The sequence below is a fragment of the Brachionichthys hirsutus genome, chromosome 6, assembly GCF_040956055.1.
Source record: "Brachionichthys hirsutus isolate HB-005 chromosome 6, CSIRO-AGI_Bhir_v1, whole genome shotgun sequence".
NCBI classification, from domain to species: Eukaryota; Metazoa; Chordata; class Actinopteri; order Lophiiformes; family Brachionichthyidae; genus Brachionichthys; species Brachionichthys hirsutus.
This window is the reverse complement of record NC_090902.1, coordinates 7,711,052-7,735,202: the sequence shown is the minus strand read 5'-3', so window position 1 is coordinate 7,735,202 and position 24,151 is coordinate 7,711,052. Positions and strand designations below refer to the sequence as shown.

General features: G+C 44.4%; 2 protein-coding genes across 2 annotated transcripts; both read left to right on the top strand.

Moving 5' to 3' along the window:
* Window positions 1-5,249: 5,249 nt before the first annotated feature.
* On the top strand, window positions 5,250-11,198 carry si:ch73-233f7.1 (uncharacterized protein LOC100537710 homolog). Its single transcript, XM_068740760.1, has 4 exons — window positions 5,250-7,772; window positions 10,226-10,284; window positions 10,415-10,542; window positions 10,864-11,198. The coding sequence occupies exons 1-4, from the start codon at window positions 5,250-5,252 to the stop codon at window positions 11,196-11,198; spliced, it is 3,045 nt and encodes a 1,014-aa protein (XP_068596861.1).
* Window positions 11,199-15,364: 4,166 nt separating this feature from the next.
* LOC137895279 (protocadherin Fat 4-like) lies at window positions 15,365-23,926 on the top strand. The gene is made up of 4 exons (XM_068740759.1): window positions 15,365-17,743; window positions 18,487-20,784; window positions 21,256-21,353; window positions 21,523-23,926. The coding sequence occupies exons 1-4, from the start codon at window positions 15,365-15,367 to the stop codon at window positions 23,924-23,926; spliced, it is 7,179 nt and encodes a 2,392-aa protein (XP_068596860.1).
* Window positions 23,927-24,151: the final 225 nt, after the last annotated feature.

The window sequence follows — 24,151 nt, the reverse complement described above, 5'->3', positions numbered from 1 at the left end:
TGGTCGTACAGTCAGCGTTGTATAACTCATGCTTCTCAGTTCATTGCCAATGTGGACAAACAATCTGATGTGCTGTATACTTGCTGCCTCGAAGCCACCAATTTACTTTGCACATGTGTTGTTGAAGTGTTGGCGTTACATCTTGGCGTGCAAAAGGACATTATGAATAATCAGAACCTAGCCTGATCCATCCTGTGTGTTTCAGCAGTGGTGACAGAAGCGCGGGGAAGATCAAAGTAATCCTGATAGATTGCTATCACCACTCCCACCTGTTCCCGCTGGAATTTCCTCTCTTCCCAGCATGTGTGCATGCGCATGCACGTCTGTTATGTCTATCAGACTGTTTGTGTTTCTGCATGTGTGCCTGCGTGTGCAACTGTGAAGGTGAAGAGGACCTGTGTGATTGTGTGTTTGTGCACGTGCGTTTGAGTGTGTGTGTGTGTGTGTGTGTGTGTAGTCTGTTTCAACATGTCTGCAAATTGCGGGAATCATATAATCTGGAGCTGGAATATGTGCTTGTGTCTGTTTCTGTCTCGCTTTCCTCCACCTCTCTTTCCTTCTTTTGCACTGACAGCTTTAATAAGCTCGGTATATCAGGTTACACCCTTCAATACATGCCAGTGTCTCCCTGTTTTTTCTGGTCTTTCTCTAATTTGATCTTCTTCCTTCTTTCTTTTGCCCATTTCATATGAAAGCTGAATCTCATGAAGCAGACATTTCTTTTCAGGAACACGATGAGACACACATTAAAAAGGAGTGAGACACTGTGCATGCACACACTGTCTCCGCAGGCCTCTCGGGTTGCTGACATTTTCCATTTTTGCACATATAAAGTAATAACACTAATATTAGTGGGTGTGACAGAGCAAGAGTCCATTCACTGCATCTGCCAGCCTCCTATAAATATCCCCTTTTTTCGGGGGAATCCGAGAAGCAGTAGAGACTTTAAGTTTACACAGCTGAGGAGCATGTGGACCAAACTCTCGATTCATTCTCTTTCCCTCTTTTTTTTATCCCTATTCTTTCCCCTATCCATTCTTTCTGTTTTAATATAACTTCAGCAGTTGATCTTTTACTTTCTCTCTCTGATGGTTTTCGCTTTTCTTCCTTTGCGTCACCTTATCTCCTGTCATCTCCCCTCCTGCGGCATGATTTCTTGCACATATCTCTGATTTGTGTGACCTCCCACCTTGTGCCCTTTGCTCTGTCTTTCTGTTTATCTCCCCTGTTTGATTGATGCTGTGGTGACACAATGAACAATGCACTCAACTGGATATTATGGGAATTGTGGAAGTCACCTCAACCTCCCTTTTCTCATGTCTTTGTGTCTTCAGCCCCCACCACCACACACAAACACATGCACAGACCTTTGTACACGCAAGAGGATATACTATACTATACTATGGGCCTTGGTTCATGGGAGGTAGAAGATGTCCCGTCTATTATTGATCTTTAACGCCCCTTAGTGGATTTTTCGTGCCAGCGTGGCAAAACCCCGATTATTTTTAAAAAACAATGACGTAATTCAAAACCGAAACCGACCGTGAAATTGCCGGGTTTCACCTTCATGACTGCAGAATGACCTCAGATATGCATAATAGATACATTTTCCCATGAACATTTTCCCGCTTGAACAAAAAAAGTAGCCAGAATGAGTAAAAATCCGAGACATCAAGGTCCATTTCTGAGGAATGATCTTTTAGTCGTTGTGGAACAGGTTGATCCTTTCACGTCACTGACAACTCATTCATTCCACACGTCATCACTCGCGTCTTTCCAGGAAGTGGCGCGCCTGTCTGCCCGCGTTCACTCCACACCGTAATATTTAAGCATGCGCTCATTTCTCTGCTCTGTTTCATGATGTTGTTTTCTTGGTTTGCCCACCTTTGAACTGAACCCATGCAGTCATCAGCATGTTCGGTTTGGCTCCTCTATTTATACAAGTGAAACTCACTTTTTATTTTTCAAAATAACGAGATTTCAAGGTTATTAAAACAGTCTCAGTTACTGTATCTGAATTCATCCAATGTACATCAATCAACTCTTTCATCAGATGATCGCTACAAAATGATTTAGAACTATTCAATCACAGAATGAATCCGATTTAAGAATACTCAAAATGCGTTAAATGTACGTGATGTTTCTGTATATTTAGTTCATTATATTGCAGAAAACAGCCACTTGAGCAGATGATATGACAGAAAATATCCGATAGATGGCGGAATAGGATCAAAGATAAACGCAAAGACCATTGAAGCCACAGCAGAGTCCGAAAATTGGCTTCTAATGTTAACAGAATCTTAAATCCTGATCGGCGCTTCGGTGTTTCTCTATAAATGAGCCTTAAATCAATGTAACTGCTTTTCTGAATGATATTCCTGCATGATTGGGTGATTATATTATTTAATCCCATATTAATCCCATCAATGTGGCCTATAAAATAGCATTATTGTCAAATATTTCCTTGTATAAACAACGTCACAATACAACTAATCCCCCATTTAGTGGCTGACTGCAATTTCTATACGATGATTAGCAGTGACATAGAGATTTACTGAAAGATATGCAAAGGAGGCACCTTCAAATAGAAACACAGACAGTCCCTGGATGTTGATGCTGAATATTAAACTGACATACTTCACCAATTTTAGATAAAAAAAATATTTTAAAAAGAAAAAAAAAACTTCTTATTGCTGAGACAATCACTGATCGTCATGTTTTCTACAAATTGTAACATGAACGGACAGCAACCATGAGATGGCGCCACCAGATCACAAATCAAATGAAAAGCATCAGTTGACCTCTGTGCTCCTTGTGGGTCAAATTAAACTTAACAAATAACCCACCTAATTATAACTATTTAACTTTCGCTATATAACTTTACGCTTCATTAAACTGAGGGACGTTTCCAACCTTGAATCCGTTTCCGCTCCACCACCACCTTCTCCTCCTCTGACAGCGGAGGAACAGGTCACGGTCAGGCGGTTGTTAAACGGTGGTTCAGAAAACGTAATGGGCTGGCTGTGTCTCTGTCCGACAAAGGGGTGGTGGTGGGGGGGGGGGGGGGGGATAGGGGCGGATGAGACCGGATTAATGCTCCGTGTAACGCATGTTAATGTAACGGGCACCGAGGGACCGCCGGCCGGAGTGCTTTGGGATTATTTATCACTAAACATTTGTATTCTTCCGTCGGAGAACGCGGTTGATCCCGGATAGCTGCACAGTAATCCTTCACTCCGTTAATTAAAAAAGAAGGGGGAAGTAATAGAACTGGTGGTGATTTTATTCCTTTTCCAGAAATATAATCATTTCTGGAGAAGCTTAACCATCTGCTTGAGGTTAAATCTGTAAGAAGATTTTGTTTCCTACTTATTTAAACCTGCAGATTTTTTTGATTTTTTTTTCCTGGAAAGAGAATGGTGTGTTTGGAGACGGCTTTTTTGAGGGGTTAGGGGCAGTTTTTGTGCCCATTCAGTAATAGTGACATTGAACTCGTGACCTCTGCTAGAAATAGAGTTGACACAATACTATACAAAAGTTGCACCCACATCCCTGCATTCCGTAGTGTTACCAGTAACCGCTGTTTACAAATGTAAGTATAGTCCCACCAGCCCCGTTTGATTTTCGTCAAGTGAAAAGATTCACACAACATCAGACCTCAGTGTCTCTTGGTGTCCATAATTATCCTGATAAGGGACCAACCATCAGCCCAATTTCTGGCACAGCATCCATAGTGCTCGGATTGCGGGGCAGTTGACAGACAATGTTGCATCTAGTGCGGAATAAAATGCTCCTCTTGGGAATTATAAATATTTCTTTCATGGCTCTTCTCCTCACATCTGCTACTACGTCACACCCAACTTCTTTCCTATAGCTATATAATAACGTTGCTCGGGGGAGCGGGGGGGGTCGAGGCTGTGGCGTCAGTCCTTTCAGAATTCAACACATCATTTTCCATTAAAATGCAACTCGTGTCTGTCTAGACACGAACCCGACTTCACAAAGGCGTCCTTTAGTTTCTCTCTCACTTTCTCCTTCACTCTCTGTGGTTCAGTGCTTTTCTAACTCAACAGGATTAGCAGGGAAAAGATTAGATGTGAACAAACATGAGCCACAGTCTGCATGACTCTCGAGATGTCCTCTTTGTCCTATCAAAACTATAATGCTCAGTGGGGTTACGCTCATCCACTAGTTCATACTGGCCTTTTCTGTCATCCCCAGATTGTCAATGTTTCGGGATATGTATCAAAATCCCTCCTGTAATACCTGATCAGAGCCAAGCGTGATTGAAGCTTTACGACAATGCTTTTATGTTGATTATGATAATGCGTGTTCAGGGCAACTTTAACGACATAAACTCGTGTAATGCGCATTTGTATGAGTTCATCACCCGTACGCGATTACCACTGCAATCACTTTAAGTGCCGAACTGCAGCTCTCGCTCATTTAAATGTTGATTAAAAATGAATGTCCTGACCCATTAAAAAAATGTTTTAATCCAAATGTTGTGTATGATGATTGATAAATGAGGGTGTATATTCAATGTGTGTTCATCTTCAAAGGACTGGCATGAAGAAGATTAATAAAGTCCAGGAGATTACCAGTCACTGGCCTATGTCTAACATTGCAACATGTAACAGTGGAGCCTCAGGTTATAGTTTATCATATCAGATATTATTATAATAATGATAATCATTGGAGGCTGAATCTGAAGCAACTGAACTTCTGTTTAGGGTTTGGATTGGAAATCTGTCCAGCCTAGAACACGACACCCACAACACAATTTGTCTTTGGCTCTGATGTCTATAGTGTCAAATTTACGCCTTCTCGTCTCTTTAATGGGTCAAAGGAACAGACGTGAGGACACGAAAGGGTTAAACGTCCTCAGTAATTAGACTCGGCGTCCTCCAATACGGAGCTGAGCGTCCCCCCCCCCCCCTCTCTCTCTCTCTCTCCGCCACACACACACACACACACACATGCGCCTCCCCACCAGTTCCTCCGAGTGTCTTATACACTGGAATATCAAAGCTCCGGCGTTGCGCGCGGAGCACAATAGAGAAGAAAATAGGTCCTTTCACTTTTCTCTGCTGTCATCTTCTGTCTCTGCAGCTTGGCCGTCCCACAAAGTTATCTAAAGATCATTGTTCATCTGGGACAGACGCTAATTTCAGCCTTAATTATTTTTAGCAGCACTAATTTTATAACCCAAATGATGTCTGGCTGAGGACTTTACGCGCGCCGCTGAAATGGATCACAGACTTTACAGATGCAGTTGGGTACCGGTGACTGGACTGATTATATGTCTGCTTCTTTGTGCGTGCGTAGTGGACCTAGTTCTTGCACAAATTCGGTATTCCATTCCCGAAGAGCTGGAGCATGGAGCTTTCGTCGGTAACATCGCTGAAGATCTGGGCTTGGATGTCGCAAAACTGTCAGCTCGTCGGTTTCGTATCGTCTCCGGAGCTAAGAGGCAGTATTTAGAAGTGAACTTGGAGAATGGTATTCTCTTCCTCAACGAAAAAATCGACAGAGAGGATCTGTGTGAACGAAGCCCCAGTTGCTTTTTACACCTCCAGGTCGTCATTGAAAACCCGTTAGAACTGTACAGAGTGGAAGTGGAGATTTTAGACGTGAACGACAATTCCCCCAGTTTCCCATGGAGCGAGTTTAATCTCGACATCACAGAGTCGGCTGCGCCTGGTTCCCGGTTCCCGTTAGAGAGCGCTCAGGATCAGGACGTGGGCGCCAACTCCCTGCGCTCCTACCAGCTAAGCGCAAACGCGCACTTCATACTGAATATCCAGGCGCGTAACGATGGAAGCAAGTTTGCTGAGCTTGTTCTGGACACCCCATTGGACCGGGAACAGCATAAAAAACACGAAATGACTCTGACTGCCTATGACGGGGGGTCGCCGGAACGTTCTGGAACAGCGCTGATAACTATTACAGTGTTAGACGCAAACGATAACATGCCCGTGTTTGACCGCTCAATTTACCGCGCCAGCTTGGTGGAAAACGCACCGAGGGGGACGCTGGTGGTGAAGCTGAACGCCACAGACCTGGACGAGGGCTCGAACGGGGAGGTGACCTACGGCTTTAGTGGGCACGCACCCCTCAAGGTGCGCGAACTGTTCAACGTGGACCCGTATATGGGTGAAATCAGAGTCAAGGGCGTTGTGGACTATGAGAAAGCGAGCGTGTATGAGCTGTACGTGCAGGCGAAAGACCGCGGACACTCGGCTGTGGCGGTCCACAGCAAAGTGCTGGTAGACATCCTGGATGTAAATGACAACGCGCCCGAAGTCATCCTCACATCTGTCTCCACCCCCGTGCAGGAAGACGCGCCGCCGGGCACGGTGATAGCGGTTATTAGCGTCATGGATCGGGACGCGGGAGAGAACGGGAACGTCGACTGTCAAATTCCGAGCAGCGTCCCCTTTCAGCTCCATTCATCTTTTAAAAACTACTATACTTTGGTTACAAGTAAATTTCTGGACAGGGAAGCTGTATCTGAGTACAATATCACCCTCACAGCCCGAGACGTGGGCTCCCCGTCCCTGTCCACGAGAAAAACCATCCTCGTTCAGGTGTCTGACATTAATGACAACCCCCCGCGTTTCTCTCAACCTTCATACACGGTTTATGTGACGGAGAATAACGCCCCCGGCGCTTCCATTTGCTCTGTCGCCGCATTCGACCCCGATACCAACCAGAACGCCTATCTGTCTTATTCCATTTTGGATGGTCAGATTCAGGGCATGCCCGTGTCCACTTATGTCTCAATCAACTCGGACAATGGCAACATTTACGCGCTACGCTCTTTTGATTATGAGCAACTTAGAAACTTTCAAATTCTAGTCCAGGCGCAGGACGCTGGTTTCCCACCTCTCGCCAGCAACGTCACAGTCAACGTGTTTGTCTTGGACCAGAACGACAATCCACCTGTCGTCGCATCCCCGCTTCCAAGAAACGGCACCGTGGCCACCGAGGTGGTTCCGCGGTCGGTAGACGCTGGATATCTGGTCACCAAGATAACGGCGTTAGACGCGGATGCAGGGCAGAACTCCCGGCTGTCCTATCAGGTGTTACAGGCGACAGATCCCGGACTGTTCAGCGTGGCTCTGTACACGGGCGAAGTACGGACAATTCGCCGGCTCGTGGAAAAAGACGCAACGAGACAAAGAATGGTAATATTAGTGAAGGACAACGGGCAGCCGCCGCTCTCCGCCAGCGTCTCCATTGTCCTCACGGTGGTAGACAGCGCACCCGAGTCTCTGTCAGATTTGGGAGACCTCACACTGAGCCCACAGCCCCCCTCAAACCTCGCTCTCTACTTGATCGTGTCACTGAGCACCATATCTTTAATTTTCCTGGCGGCAATTATCGTGCTGGCTGCTGTCAAGTGTTACAAGGACAGGGAGACTCTCAGCGGATACAACCTTCCCCCGTTCGCCTGCTGCTGCTGCGAGGGATTTCAGTCAGAGCCGCCTCCAGAGGTGTTCAAAAAATCCAACATCAACCTGCAGATTTCATCCGCGGCCAAAGTGCCCACGAACTGTATGGAGGTGAATGGAAACAGCAGTCTCTCACAGGCGTATTGCTATAAAGTGTGTCAGACTCCAGAGTCAGCCAAAAGTGACTTTATGTTTCTGAAGCCGTGCAGCCCCGGTAGCACGCCGAGGAACAACGAGGCGAAGAGCGCGGAAAGCTCGTGGAACGCGCAAAGCCGGAGCGCATCTGTGAACAACGGAGCAACTACTCCCAACGAGGTACAGTGAATTCAGCATCACGTCTAGAATTTATGTTAATCTGTTTTACCAACTGATTAAAAAAAGGGCTTTCATCTGTCTCATCTTGAAATCTAATGAATAATCAAGGAATGTGACACTTCATGAAGGTCAAACCAAACAGACAGATTCAAACTCAGGTTTTCTTTCTTGTCTTGTCTTTTTTCTTTTTTCTTTTATTGCTCAGTCTGCTGCTCCACATCATTTCGTCTCGATTAGTTTTTCCTAATTATGCCACTGATTTCTCCTAATCGCGCAGCCTATCATAATGTTTGGCACCCTGGAAATGAAAATGAAACGTTGTGAAATTACATTTTAATTGACACGGTGATGAAATCGTGAAATCCCATTTTGCGAGGCGCACAGATCGGGTCTTAATATCCGAGTAGAGGCGAAATGGAAATATCAATTACTGCGTGAGAGGAACCCGAGAGGCGATGAGTATCTGCGCCGTTCTGGTTTTTTTAAAAAAAGAAAAGACATGACACGTGGAAAAGCTTCAAGCAATTCATAGTTTTTAATTGTTTGTGACATGCAAGATGTATATTTATGCAACACACATGCGTGCAGCAGCAGTTTGAAAAGTCAAGGTTACGCACGTGAGGGGCAAGGTGAATGGGTGAATGTATTTACATCGGTTCAGACAGTTGTTCGACCATTCGGATTTGACCTTAATCTAATAATATAGGAGAGATAACCTCATTAACTATACCTCAAGGGCAAAAGAGGAGCCGAACCATTATACTACACACAATGTGTCGTATTCGCAAGAGGGAGGGGGGGGGGGGCTGTCCATTATTGATGAAAAATGGCAAATAGTCGGTTTTGGGGAGACAAGGAAGGGCATCAAGAGGGGAGGGGGCAAGTGGAGAAGGAGGGGGGGGGGGGGGGGGGGGGTGCAAGGACATTGCCGGACGGAGACGTGGGCCGCCTTTAGATCGACAACAGCGTTGTCCTCTGTTAGAGAGGAGAGAGAGAGAGAAGAGAGAGAAAGAGAGAGAGAGAGATGGGGGGAGGGCGAATGTTGAGAAGGAGGGGGGTGTAATAGAAGAAGGGGGAAGGATGGAGACAAGGAGAAAGGGCAATTTAAGATGGCATGATGTCTATCCAGTGTTTTCTAATTCGCGTAAATACGCGCCTCCTGCTCGTTGCCAACCGAATCGCTGCGAGACAAAGACTCGGAGCCATGATATACCCGAGTCCACCAGGCAGACCGAGACATGTCAGCTCGGTCATCGGCACACACACACACACACCCACGAACACGCACGCACACACACACACACACACACACACACACACACACACACACACACACACACACACACACACACCTCTGGCCACACGAGGGGACTTCGAGGTCACGCTGATTGTCCCGCCCCGCAGCTCTGCTCCTTTATAGGAGAAAGTGTCCTTCCCGTCTTTAATTGGTCCCCACTTAATTCACCCGGTGACGTCCCTCAGCGTCACCCACGCGAGACGTCCCGAGGTCGTCGGTGACACGTTACATTTCAAAGGCAAGTCGCAATGAAACTATCTGAGCGTCGCAAGTACACGCGCGGGCGCGAGTATACGTTGATGAATGGGAGGTGAAAAGGGAATTAGACGCACACCCAAGCGTGTAAGACATGTGAAGGGCAGGTGCGTGCACGTGCACGTGCCTGCATGCTATGCGCGTGTTGATCACAGCTGCAAGCGCCGCAAACTTTTCAAGGCGTTTCGGTGAGACTTTTTAATTAAAAACCTTGCTCGAGGAGCGGCAAGCAAATATTAATGTAGAATGATGCATAAAATCCACAAAACAATGACGCGGGTAATTTTCTTAATTTCCTCCCTGCTACGGTTTCCTTTGAAGATTAAGATCATGTTTCGTTTCATCCCGGTGGGGTTCTAATTGGTTTTGTGCGCAGCTGACGAGGGGTGTATTTTGAATACCGATTCTAATAATACACTAACGTCACAATTCTGCCCGCTAACGACTTTAAGTGAGTTAATAGAGCGTGCAAGCCATACTATACGAGACCCGGAATAAACACCGACCCAGAGCTCTTCCTCCCCCCCCCCCCCCCCCCCGCTGCGCCACAGAGGATAAAAGCAAAATTAAGTGACAGGCGGGTCGGAGCTGAAGGCAACGGCGTCTCTGCTCTTTAAAAAATGTGTGCTGCCAAACGTCCACAGGGCGGCAGCCACGATCCACGGGAAACAGAATCATATCTCTACATCAGGGCGAGGATAAAGATAGAACTCTGCTCGCATCATTGATGAATGACCTCTGCCGATTTAAGACTGACATCAAAACTGTTTTGATTGAAAATTATGAACCGAGGCATCCTTCATAAATACATCTGAACATACTCTATGATACTCGTGAGATGGGGATTTTCCTCGTTTGTATTTGCTTGAAATTATTTTGCCCTTCTTTTTTTCTCCTACAGTTGAAGGCACCAAACACAGACTGGACCCTCACTAAAAACCAGAACTCCTCTATTAAAAGGTACCGGTTTTGACGTGTGAACAAATTGTGTCTCGATATTATTGATGTCGAGTATAGACGCTCACATAAAAAAGCAGATGCTGCTGAGTGTGGTGTCATTTTACGACAGACAATGGCGTCTTGTTTGCAGTTATAACTCCATCAACATGGATGGCACGCTCATGCGGAAGGCCATGCACGCCGACCCAGAAAACTACGTCACCTCCTTGGCACCTGGGCAGTACTGGACCTGGGGTACTCACATGAAAGGAATGAAAGGTGAGAGCAACAAACAGCCTTCATAATGACAACACTCATATGAGGTTATGATTGGATTTACTAGATTATGTAAACAATGCAAACCACACCACACATATCCATGTTTGCAAGATAGTCTTACCTCAACTCCACTATGAACGAGCTTTAAATTCATTCATGCACATCGTTATGGCTCTGCTCTGTTCTGTGCTTATGCTTTTGTTGCATGCCCGAGTTCACAGTCCTGATTGCCGAAAACCGGAATTCAAATGAAATATGAATGAAAATTGTCACATTAAACAGTTTCTTTGTTCCTTTATTCTTATCTATGTAATACTCCAGATTACAAAATGTCTACGTCACCCAGTGGGGTCCCCTCTCGCCCCTGGACTCCTCGGTGCACACCTCCACCTCAACAGCAGCAGCCAACAATGCCCTCCCACCCCCTTCCCCATCCCCATCCGCACCCCCACCCCCACCCCCACCCACCACCTGACTATCACCACAACGTGTACATCCCCGGGACACCATCAGGTTTCTGCACCCTGAGGCCAGCAGCCCAGCGAAGTGAGCTGGACGTCAACAATTCCTTCTCCACCTTTGGCAAGAGGCGTCGTCTTCAGATGTCACCTCAGGGAGAGGCAGCGATTATAAATAATGACCTATATAATGACTGACTTCTCAATAATTGTCTGGATGGGTGATAAAATGAATGATGTTTTCCTGTGAACATGGACGCAGAGGCCATAGTGACGTACAAAGGGTAGATTCGTGAAAAAAGTACAGAGGATGCGCAGTTCACTGAGAAATAACGAATCAACAAGCCTTTTGATGTGGAAAGGAAATTAATCGTGATGGCTATTTATGTAACAAGGCCAATATATGTGTCCGCCGATTATTATTATTATTATTATTGTTGTTGTTGTTGTTATTGTTATTATTATTTAGACAATCAAACTGGAGCAGCAGTTACATCCAAAATATTTTGAAAAAAACATTAGTGGACAATATTTTTGCACATCCTTGGATTTATATTTTTGATGTTCTGAACAACATCTTCTTTTTCTATGTTGATTTGCTAACAGAGCTCGTGTGAATATATATGACCAATAGTGTGATGATGTATATGCAAGCTGCAACATGATGCAGACCGCTGTAAAGACGGGGGGATCGTCCCCACACATGTACTGTAGACATTTATGAAAATAAAGTATTTTTTCCATATGGTCTTTGAAGTATCTTAAACACTTCAGTAATTGATCCAACACCAAAACCCAACCAACACACATGCACGCGCTCAAACACGCACTCGAAGCACAAAGCGTTTACGTTTACGAGATCAATGCTTATAATTAGCTCCGGTCAATTATTTCGGGATGGAAAAGTTCCACCGCTATACCGTTGCAAGGATGGAAAGCTTTTCGCCTTGGTAAGCTGTTTTCCACAGGGAAGGAATAAACATGGTAAAAATGCTAACATATGCTAATTTGACTGCTTGCTTTTTCATTTGCCCGCAGAGAACAGTGGGGTTCATTAGCCGAACAAAGAGAATCTCCTCACTCGAAAAAAACACTTTAATTAAGCTCAAGAGCACGAGTGTTAGTGGAAGGGGCGCCCGGCTCCAAATGTCACACCTGGATGTGAGCTACGAGGCCTGAAACTTCTCACTTGTTGTGCCCTTTTAGAAATAGAGATAGAATAGATAGATAAAAAGCCTTTATTGTCATTGCATAGTGGCTACACAGTGAGATTAGGAGCGCTGCTCTGCATCTAAGGGAAGTTCCTACCATCAACAGATGAGAGTTGGCTACCGGCCAGAAATGAATGTGATAATTGGGTCGTTTTATGGCTTAGATTCCAAATAATTGCGTTAATGAGGAAATGTGTGTCCCCATGAGAACATGGAGGGTATAAGGTGATCCATAGACAGGGCTGTGGCACTTTTATATGAGCAAGGAATGGAGCTTTATTCTCGTTGTGTGGGGGTTTTCCTGGAGCAGTGAGCCTATCTTTATATTTAAAGATAAATATAGATAGATAGAGTTCATATGAAAACACGTCACATAAAAAAACATCACTCTTGCATATACGTCTATATACAATATTTATTTTAATCTCCGTGGTTAATGAAATTGTAATAAAATATATTGTAGTGATTGGTGAAATTATAGCCAATCTAGAGTGAGATACTGTATTTCTTAGGCACGGTGGTCATTTCCACCGGGAACTGTCCGTTACCATGGTGCTGAAATTGTTCTTGACCAGTGGTTCTTTCTCAAATACGTTGCAATGTCACCAATCATCCACAAGAGGGCGCTTCCGGCTTTATAACTGGTGTGGTAGGTCTTCCTCCAACAACAACATTAAGAACACCAACTGGGCAATCTAGCTTTCAATGAGTTTGCAAATAAATATTAGATTAATGGTTATAAAAAAGTACATTTAAAGTATTTTAAAGTTTCTTCTTCTTCAAACTACCCCCACAGCAAAAAGAAGGCCCTATTATTTTTACACAATAAGTCATGCTACTGAATTACTAAAGCATTTATAAGCAAAACATTTAGCTGCTTGTCAACCTAAATCTAAATTTAACCACATAAAATGGAGAGGTCGTATATATTAGCAATACACATCACAAATGATCATTTATGTTACATCTTAATCTGCAAGTAATACATTATCATATAGTGCTCAAATACTGTTACACAAATGACTGAATTAAACTAAATACTTATAAAGTGACATTTACCTCAAACATGTATACAAATGAAAAACTGAGTAAATTGCTGGTTGAATAACAATTAATATTGTTGTCATGGAAAATCGTACAAGGATGCTGATGATCCATTTACATTCCAGTGTGAAATAATGTGCATTAATAAAATTTATCATTGACCGCATACAATTGCTTTTCTCGGATTTGTTTTCAGCAGAACGTTAAAGACTGGATGAGATTCACTATTAACAATGACTAATGCCTATGATGACGAAGTGGATTTGTCCAGCAGAGGGCGTCTTTGAGTAAGAATCATTACACATTATTTTTTCCCGAGTAAATTTTGAGTCTCGGACCAGAAGCTGGAGATTTGTAATGAAGTAATAATAAAGACTGTCATAAAATTTAAAGGAGCTGGTTACAACAAGACAGGGGTTTCCAAACTGTTCCATGGAGGGCTGAGACACTCCAGGTTTTCTTTCTTTCTTTCCAACCATCTCTCCAGCAGCTGATCTCACTAAAGAGATTCTTCTCTCAAATTAAAGGAGGTGTTGATAATTAAAATCACTTTCTTTAGTGACTGGCTGGAAGAAAAACCTGCAACGTCTCGACCCTCCAGTTTGGACACCCGTGCAATAAGGTAATGAATGTGAATCTGACTGTGGGACAAAAACTTTGGCAGGAGAGGCAGATAAAAAAAAATATCCTCTATCCTCTGTGAGTTAAATGAATTTTCGATCAGCTGGTGTTTATTATCATTATAAAAAGGGATTAAAAATACCACAGACTGAAACCCATTCCACAACTGAAATTATACAGATATTCCCTTATGGAAAAGATCCGAGAAACATACTTTATTCAACACAATATTATTGTGGCTCCTTATTGCAGATAGGGCTAGCGGGTGATGAACTATTGATACTTTTGCAAAAAAAGAGCAAATATAAAAAATAATGTTATGCTGATTGACATTTGTTGGCAAGTGTACTTTACTGGTTAGGGTTAGGGTGATGTCGATGAGAAAATATTTGCTCGTGTATTTAAGCAAAGAAAGAAAGCCAGCGCACAGGCTATCGTCCATGCATTTATACATTGTGAATATGTTAATTTTATGTATTAGCAATATATCGCTGTTTCCACTAATCTCTGTCTTCCAGAGCTGTGTTGATGGGCTGCTACCTGTGTGATTGTGCACACCTGTATGAGGTTGTGTGCTCGGCCTATATAAACCCCTCCCTTTCTGCTGCCCATTCGCTTCTCTTCGTTTTCCTCAGCTCCCTGGCACCAGAGCAGCAGATCACCAGATCCGCCCATTGCTTCCTTTTGTCCCAGCTTTTTTGTTGTTATTATGAATAAATAGCATTTTTGTTGAAATTCTATCTGGGTTTTGTTCCTCATTGAGTTTCGACTCCGAGCCGGTCGTAACCCTGACAAGGCTCACCAGGGGAGGGGAAAACCGTTCCAGATGATGACGTCATGAAGCTCGTTAAGTGGTTTGCAAATCTGTCTTCAAAGCAAAGGGCTTCTACTTTGAGGAACCTAAAATGTAAAACATATTTATAGTTCCTCATTTTTTTTGTTAGTTACATAATTCCAAATGTCTTGCTTCGTATTTTTGATGTCTTTAGTTAGAAACTAAAGTAATAGCCCGCCTCCCCTCCCCTCCCCCTCCCGAATGATACGTTCAAGTCGCATCAGATTTGTCACGTTCCCACCTTTTCCATGTTCATACACATCGTTATCACAAATTCTCACTTAAATAAATGATATTGTCATATTGACATCCATCCATGTTACGTCAAAACGGCGCTCGTTCACTATCATAAAACCGTATTTCTTTTGTTCCTTGACAACAAAGCAACACAGCAGCTTCTGCACAATGTACAAATGTGTCTCTGACAGATGGTGTCAGTGTTGCCCATAAAGAAAAATACTTCTCTCCTCCTACCATGACGCACCCATTCCTAAAGTGTGCAGGACGCAGCTTTGAGGGAAATGAGATTTTTTATTTCTGTGTTAAGAATACAATCTGACAGACCTTGCAAGACATTTGGTTCGATTTGATAAACCAGAACAACATCAAGCTTTTAGAATCTGGACCGCACTGATTTTTCTGCTGACGAAAGGATGCATTTTTGGACCACTGTCTTTGTCTTGTGCGCAGCGCCCGGCGCTTTGTCCGTGACACGGTACTCCATCGCCGAGGAGATGGAGAGAGGCTCCGTCGTGGCCAATCTCGCTGCGGATTTAGGACTTGAGCCTGGAGGTTTGGCTCAACGCGAGGTAAAACTTGATATTTTCCATAATAAAAAATATCTAGATGTCAACAAAAAGACAGGGGAGTTGTTTATCGTGGAACAGATGGACAGGGAATATCTCTGCCTGAAATTAGCGTCCTGTTTTCTAAAGCTTGATGTGGTCATAGAAAGCCCGTTGCGCATCTTCAACATTGAACTCGGGATAACGGACATAAATGACAACGCTCCGCATTTCCGACGGGACAGAGTCGAGCTCGACGTCTCCGAATCTGCCACGCCGGGGGAGAGATTCTCCCTGCCGAACGCTGCGGATCCAGATGTTGGAATGAACACAATTAAAACATACAGACTCAGCGTCAGTGAACATTTCACGATCGAAATTCAGACGGGCAGCGACGGAACTCAATACGTTGATTTGGTGTTGACCAAATCTTTAGACAGAGAAGAGAACGCTGTTCATAATTTAGTGCTGACGGCGTTGGACGGCGGGGTCCCTGAACGCTCCGGTACCGCCAACGTAATTGTTAAAGTGCAAGACACCAACGATAATCCTCCTCGGTTTGACAGGCAGCTTTACGCGATTAATATGACAGAGAATTCTCCCGTCGGAACCTTGGTGATGAAGCTCGACGCTACGGATCCCGACGATGGTCTCAACGCAGAAATTGTGTATTCATTCACCCTTTACACGTCAGAAAAAACACAAGACGTATTTGCGCTGCATCCGAAAACAGGGGCGGTAACGGTGAAGGGAACTATTGACTATGAGGATATGACGTTTTATGAGATGCACATCGAGGCAAGAGACAAAGGAGCGCAACCCTTACTGGGGCAATGCAAACTCATCGTCCATGTGATCGATATGAACGATAATTACCCGGATGTTACCATACAATCTGTTAAAAATACATTCGATGAGAACATTGCAGTCGGAAGTGTCGTTGCTCTGATCGGCATAGATGACAGAGATACCGGGCAGAACGGAAATGTGAGCTTATCGATTAATGAGAATCTGCCTTTTATTCTTAACCAATCATTGGAAAGAGCCATGCATTACAAGCTTATAGTGTCTGAACCCTTGGACCGTGAATCAATGGCTGAATATGACATCATACTGGTTGTAACTGATGCGGGGACACCGCCGTTGTCTGACAATGAGACCATTCATTTGCATTTATTGGATGTTAATGACAATGCCCCGCAATTCCCTCAGTCCTTTTATAGCATACGTGTGATGGAGAATAACGCACCCGGGGCCTTGCTCAGTTCCCTCTCTGCCTTTGACCCTGACCTCCATGAAAACCAGTATCTAGTTTATTTCATCCTGGAGAAGGAGATAGCCAACACCTCCATGTCCATGCTGTTCTCCATCAATCCAGAGAACGGTAATCTTTACGCTCTAAAAACTTTTGACTATGAGATCGAGAAGGATTTTCTTTTCCACATCGAGGCCAGAGACTCTGGTTCTCCTCCACTCAGCAGCAACGTGACCGTCCACATCATTATTGTGGACCAGAATGACAACACTCCGGTTATTGTCTCTCCGTGGCGTGCGCATGGATCGGTGGTGGAGGAGAAGATCCCCAGATCCACTGACAAAGGCTCTCTGGTTGCCAAGGTGATAGCCTTAGACGTGGACTCTGTGCACAACTCTCGGATTACCTACCAGTTTCTCCGGGTGGCGGATGCCACCCTGTTCAGTCTGGACCAATACAACGGAGAGATCCGGACCATGAGGATGTTCAGTTACAGAGATCCACGCCACCAGCAACTGGTTGTTGTTGCCAAGGACAACGGCGAGCCTGCTCTCTCTGCTACAGTCACCATCAAGCTGTCCACCGTGGAGACTGCTGTGAAGGCCTACTCTGACATGACCGAGGTGCCTCTGCAATACGACATCTTTTCAGACCTCAACCTGTATCTGGTCATCGGTCTGGGCTCGGTGTCATTTCTCCTGCTGATCACCATTTTGGTCACCATCGTGCTGAAGTGTCAGAAACCCAAGGCCAGCAAAGCAGCTCCTCCCTGCAGGAACAGTGTGATCAGTGAGAGGAACTCCACCATCGATTCCACACTGGTCTCCAACGATGCCTACTGGTACAGTCTGTTTCTGGCTGAGACCAGGAAAGGAAAGATGGTGGTTAGACAGCCTGTACCAAAGGGCTCCAGATACATCGTGTCCAGCATACCGAGAGGAACGGGACTGACAGACACGAGCGACTCAGCAGCTTCTACTCTGCAGGTGAGAGTCCATCTCTGTCATTTTTACATTAATTTACATAAATATAAAGTGGGATTTTAATATTGGTCGTTGTTTGAAGTCATTCAGCTTTCGAAAGTTATCATCTTAATTTACATTTTATTGTTTCCGGTCCTTCAGAGAAATGTGTCCAACTTTTTTTGTAAATATATTTTTTAAATGAGTTTACATACAATAAGTGTGATTTTATACACTGTAGATTGGTTGTTCAACTTCAAAACGTTAAGGACAGTGATAATAAATGAGAATAATATAGTAAAAAAAAAACATCACATTGATGAAAATGTATGGATTTTAAGGGTTCATGATATTTCATGGCGTTGAGAAATGTGTGCACAATCTATTCTAAAGGATGGCGCTGTTTTGTCAGTAAAAGGACAACGACTCATCGTCATCACAGTGCATCTTTGATTGCGTTGCTGGCGGACTGTCGGGTAGCTCAGCGGTGCTGAACCGCGACACCGAAACCTCAGTGAGTGTATTAGAAGCCAAAAAAAAAAAAAAAAAATCCACGGGGTCGATCGTCTGTGGATATTTTTCGAATCGAGTTTGTTAATTAATGTTCGGCATTGCTGGGATCGTAAATTCAATCATTTGACGCGGTGAACGGACACACAACAACGAGGACCGTCGGAACAATGGAGTCTTGGAACTGGTGCGTGCAGCTCGTTCTTCTTCTTTCGTTCTTTCGTCACGCATCGACATCAATGACTCATTATTCAATACCAGAGGAGATGAAAGAAGGATCCGTTGTCGCTAACGTCGCTAACGATCTGAGTCTGGACGTCAAAACACTGAATCAGAGGAAGATGCGTCTCGACATCATCGCTAATAAGAAATATCTGGACGTGAACAAAGAGACTGGCGAGCTGTATATTGCAGAGAAGATCGACAGAGAATATATTTGTAACGTTAAATCTTTAGCATCTTGTTTTCTCAGACTGGAGATGATTCTGGAAAACCCAGTTCGAATATTTAATATAGAAGTAGAAATAATAGACATGAATGACAACGCCCCACAATTTCGGAGAGACGCCATTCATTTAGACATTTCTGAAGCAACGCCGAAAGGAGAGAGATTTTCTCTCAGCAATGCAGTTGATCCCGATGTTGGAAGTAATTCAGTCAAAACGTACCATCTGAGTGAAAGTGAGTATTTTAATATCGAAGTTCAGACAGGAAGAGATGGATCAAAATTTGCCGAGCTGATTTTAACGAAGGCCTTAGACCGAGAGCAGCGCGCCGTTCATAATCTAATCCTCACCGCTGTAGATGGAGGCGCGCCTGCTCGTTCCGGCACTGCGAGCGTCATCGTTCGCGTTTTAGACACGAATGATAATTCACCTACATTTGATAAAGACAGTTATAATATAAAAATACTGGAAAACGCAATAATCGGAAGCCTTGTTATTCACCTCAACGCAACGGACTTAGACGAGGGCTCTAATTCAGAAATCATTTACTCATACAGTTTATATACGTCAGAGAAAACGCAGCAAACATTTAATCTGAATCCTTCCAGTGGCGAAATTACTGTGAAAGGAATGTTAAATTATGAGGACTTTAATATTTATGATATGGAAGTTGTAGCAACTGATAATGGAGCCAGTAGTTTATCAGGACAATGCACTATAAAAATCCTTGTTGAAGACATGAATGACAACCACCCTGAAATATCAATCAAATCATTTCAGAGTCCGGTGGCTGAAAGCATAGAATTAGACACAGTGATAGCTGTAGTTAGTGTCAGCGATAAAGACTCAGGAGACAACGGAGTGGTTGATGTCCGTATTCCAGCTAATATGCCTTTCAAGCTGAGGGAGTCGTCTGATAACTATTATGAACTCGTGGTGTCAGAGCCGTTAGACCGGGAGAAGGTCCCAGAATATGACATCACGTTCACTGTTACAGACAGAGGTTCTCCTCCTTTGTCTGACAATGAAACTATGACGTTAGAACTGCTGGATGTTAACGACAATGTTCCACAGTTCCCTCAGTCCTTTTATAGCATACGTGTGATGGAGAATAACGCACCCGGGGCCTTGCTCAGTTCCCTCTCTGCCTTTGACCCTGACCTCCATGAAAACCAGTATCTAGTTTATTTCATCCTGGAGAAGGAGATAGCCAACACCTCCATGTCCATGCTCTTCTCCATCAATCCAGAGAACGGTAATCTTTACGCACTAAAAACTTTTGACTATGAGATTGAGAAGGATTTTCTGTTCCACATCGAGGCCAGAGACTCTGGTTCTCCTCCACTCAGCAGCAACGTGACCGTCCACATCATTATTGTGGACCAGAATGACAACACTCCGGTTATTGTCTCTCCGTGGCGTGCGCATGGATCGGTGGTGGAGGAGAAGATCCCCAGATCCACTGACAAAGGCTCTCTGGTTGCCAAGGTGATAGCCTTAGACGTGGACTCTGTGCACAACTCTCGGATTACCTACCAGTTTCTCCGGGTGGCTGATGCCACCTTGTTCAGTCTGGACCAATACAACGGAGAGATCCGGACTATGAGGATGTTCAGTTACAGAGATCCACGCCACCAGCAACTGGTTGTTGTTGCCAAGGACAACGGCGAGCCCGCTCTCTCTGCTACAGTCACCATCAAGCTGTCCACCGTGGAGACTGCTGTGAAGGCCTACTCTGACATGACCGGGGTGCCTCTGCAATACGACATCTTTTCAGACCTCAACCTGTATCTGGTCATCGGTCTGGGCTCGGTGTTATTTCTCCTGCTGATCACCATTTTGGTCACCATCGTGCTGAAATGTCAGAAACCCAAGGCCAGCAAAGCAGCTCCTCCGTGCAGGAACAGTGTGATCAGTGAGAGGAACTCCACCATCGCAGATTCCACGCTGGTCTCCAACGATGCCTACTGGTACAGTCTGTTTCTGGCTGAGACCAGGAAAGGAAAGATGGTGGTTAGACAGCCTGTACCAAAGGGCTCCAGATACATCGTGTCCAGCATACCGAGAGGAACGGGACTGACAGACACGAGCGACTCAGCAGCTTCTACTCTGCAGGTGAGAGTCCAACGATTTTGCATTTATGCTCAGCAGTCACTAATATTAAATTATTTTATTTTTGTAAATTGTAGATTATTCGAAGTCGTTCAGCTTCAAAGAGTTCATGTCATGGTTATATGGGCGGTGCTTGGTACCTCTCAATGATAATAAATAGACCGTGTTTTTTTTTTTTTTTTTTTTTTTACAAATCTTGTATCAATCGCAAGATAGAAGTACCTGCACCGTGAGAACCACACGGGTCAGAAAGGTATTTAGAAGAGAAAAAAAAATCGAAATAAATATTATAAACATGATTGAGCCAAACGTTCTTCAAAATCGTTATATTTCAAAATTAATTAAAATATAATAATGAACACATTTTGTGAGCCTTATAATTTGAATTCGAAACTGAAACGTCATGTTGAGAACAATGGACGGATTTTAAAATTCTCCGATGTTAAAGTTGAAATAGTTGTGTACTCTCTTCAGGATGGCGCTGTTTTCTCAGTAAAATTCCAGTTCATGATCGCCATGATTGTGAATCGTTTTAACCAGTGCAGACTGGCTCACAGCCAGACAGCTCCTCGGTGCTGAAACTGACCTCAGAGAAAACACAGGCGAGCTGGAAAGCTGACAAATCAGCAGGATCAGATGCGTGTGCAGATTTTTGGGATCGTGACCGTCCGCCGATTGCCCGATATTGCTGGGATCGTAAATTCAATCATTTGACGCGGTGAACGGACACACAACAACGAGGACCGTCGTAACAATGGAGTCTTGGAACTGGTGCGTGCAGCTCGTTTTTCTTCTTTCGTTCTTTCGTCACGCATCGACATCAATGACTCATTATTCAATACCAGAGGAGATGAAAGAAGGATCCGTTGTCGCTAACGTCGCTAACGATCTGAGTCTGGACGTCAAAACACTGAATCAGAGGAAGATGCGTCTCGACATCATCGCTAATAAGAAATATCTGGACGTGAACAAAGAGACTGGCGAGCTGTATATTGCAGAGAAGATTGACAAAGAATATATTTGTCCTGCGAAGTCATCTTGTTTTCTCAGACTGGAGATGATCTTGGAGAACCCAGTTCGAATTTTTAATATCGAAGTAGAAATTTTGGACATGAATGACAACGCCCCACAATTTCGGAGAGACGCCATTCATTTAGACATTTCTGAAGCGACACCGAAAGGAGAGAGATTTTCTCTCAGCAATGCAGTTGATCCCGATGTTGGAAGTAATTCAGTCAAAACGTACCATCTAAGTGAAAGTGAGTATTTTAATATCGAAGTTCAGACAGGAAGAGATGGATCAAAATTTGCCGAGCTGATTTTAACGAAGGCCTTAGACCGAGAGCAGCGCGCCGTTCATAATCTAATCCTCACGGCGATAGATGGAGGCGCGCCTGCTCGTTCCGGCACTGCGAGCGTCATCGTTCGCGTTTTAGACACGAACGATAATTCACCTACATTTGATAAAGAGAGTTATAATATCAAAATACTGGAAAACGCGCCCATCGGAAGCCTTGTTATTCACCTCAACGCAACGGACTTAGACGAGGGCTCTAATTCAGAAATCATTTACTCATACAGTTTATATACGTCAGAGAAAACGCAGCAAACATTTAATCTGAATCCTTCCAGTGGCGAAATTACTGTGAAAGGAATGTTAAATTATGAGGACTTTAATATTTATGATATGGAAGTTGTAGCAACTGATAATGGAGCCAGTAGTTTATCAGGACAATGCACTATAAAAATCCTTGTTGAAGACATGAATGACAACCACCCTGAAATATCAATCAAATCATTTCAGAGTCCGGTGGCTGAAAGCATAGAATTAGACACAGTGATAGCTGTAGTTAGTGTCAGCGATAAAGACTCAGGAGACAACGGAGTGGTTGATGTCCGTATTCCAGCTAATATGCCTTTCAAGCTGAGGGAGTCGTCTGATAACTATTATGAACTCGTGGTGTCAGAGCCGTTAGACCGGGAGAAGGTTCCAGAATATGACATCACGTTCACTGTTACAGACAGAGGTTCTCCTCCTTTGTCTGACAATGAAACTATGACGTTAGAACTGCTGGATGTTAACGACAATGTTCCACAGTTCCCTCAGTCCTTTTATAGCATACGTGTGATGGAGAATAACGCACCCGGGGCCTTGCTCAGTTCCCTCTCTGCCTTTGACCCTGACCTCCATGAAAACCAGTATCTAGTTTATTTCATCCTGGAGAAGGAGATAGCCAACACCTCCATGTCCATGCTCTTCTCCATCAATCCAGAGAACGGTAATCTTTACGCACTAAAAACTTTTGACTATGAGATTGAGAAGGATTTTCTTTTCCACATCGAGGCCAGAGACTCTGGTTCTCCTCCACTCAGCAGCAATGTGACCGTCCACATCATTATTGTGGACCAGAATGACAACTCTCCGGTTATTGTCTCTCCGTGGCGTGCGCATGGATCGGTGGTGGAGGAGAAGATCCCCAGATCCACTGACAAAGGCTCTCTGGTTGCCAAGGTGATAGCCTTAGACGTGGACTCTGTGCACAACTCTCGGATTACCTACCAGTTTCTCCGGGTGGCTGATGCCACCTTGTTCAGTCTGGACCAATACAACGGAGAGATCCGGACTATGAGGATGTTCAGTTACAGAGATCCACGCCACCAGCAACTGGTTGTTGTTGCCAAGGACAACGGCGAGCCTGCTCTCTCTGCTACAGTCACCATCAAGCTGTCCACCGTGGAGACTGCTGTGAAGGCCTACTCTGACATGACCGAGGTGCCTCTGCAATACGACATCTTTTCAGACCTCAACCTGTATCTGGTCATCGGTCTGGGCTCGGTGTTATTTCTCCTGCTGATCACCATTTTGGTCACCATCGTGCTGAAGTGTCAGAAACCCAAGGCCAGCAAAGCAGCTCCTCCGTGCAGGAACAGTGTGATCAGTGAGAGGAACTCCACCATCGCAGATTCCACGCTGGTCTCCAACGATGCCTACTGGTACAGTCTGTTTCTGGCTGAGACCAGGAAAGGAAAGATGGTGGTTAGACAGCCTGTACCAAAGGGCTCCAGATACATCGTGTCCAGCATACCGAGAGGAACGGGACTGACAGACACGAGCGACTCAGCAGCTTCTACTCTGCAGGTATGAGAGGGAAAAAAAAGTTTTTTTTCATGGATTATACAGAGATTTACAAAGCGATTTATTAAAAACTCCTCAAATGATCATTTTGATAATAGTGCTCAACTTCTGTTCCCACATCAGAATTTTTCATCTTCTCTAATCTCATTTAAAGTTAATACACATCCTTTTTTAATGCATGTCAAAGAGAACCAATCATCCTTTGTAAAACTGTCAGTGGTAATTTGCAAAGTG

Coding starts and splice junctions, on each gene's coding strand:
- si:ch73-233f7.1 (XM_068740760.1), top strand. CDS start 5,250: ATGGATCACAGACTTTACAGATGCAGTTGGGTACCGGTGACTGGACTG. Junction 7,773..10,225: donor GAGCAACTACTCCCAACGAG/GTACAGTGAATT, acceptor TTTCTCCTACAG/TTGAAGGCACCAAACACAGA. Junction 10,285..10,414: donor CAGAACTCCTCTATTAAAAG/GTACCGGTTTTG, acceptor TCTTGTTTGCAG/TTATAACTCCATCAACATGG.
- LOC137895279 (XM_068740759.1), top strand. CDS start 15,365: ATGCATTTTTGGACCACTGTCTTTGTCTTGTGCGCAGCGCCCGGCGCT. Junction 17,744..18,486: donor CTTCTACTCTGCAGGTGAGA/GTCCATCTCTGT, acceptor TCAATACCAGAG/GAGATGAAAGAAGGATCCGT. Junction 21,354..21,522: donor CACAGCCAGACAGCTCCTCG/GTGCTGAAACTG, acceptor CACAACAACGAG/GACCGTCGTAACAATGGAGT.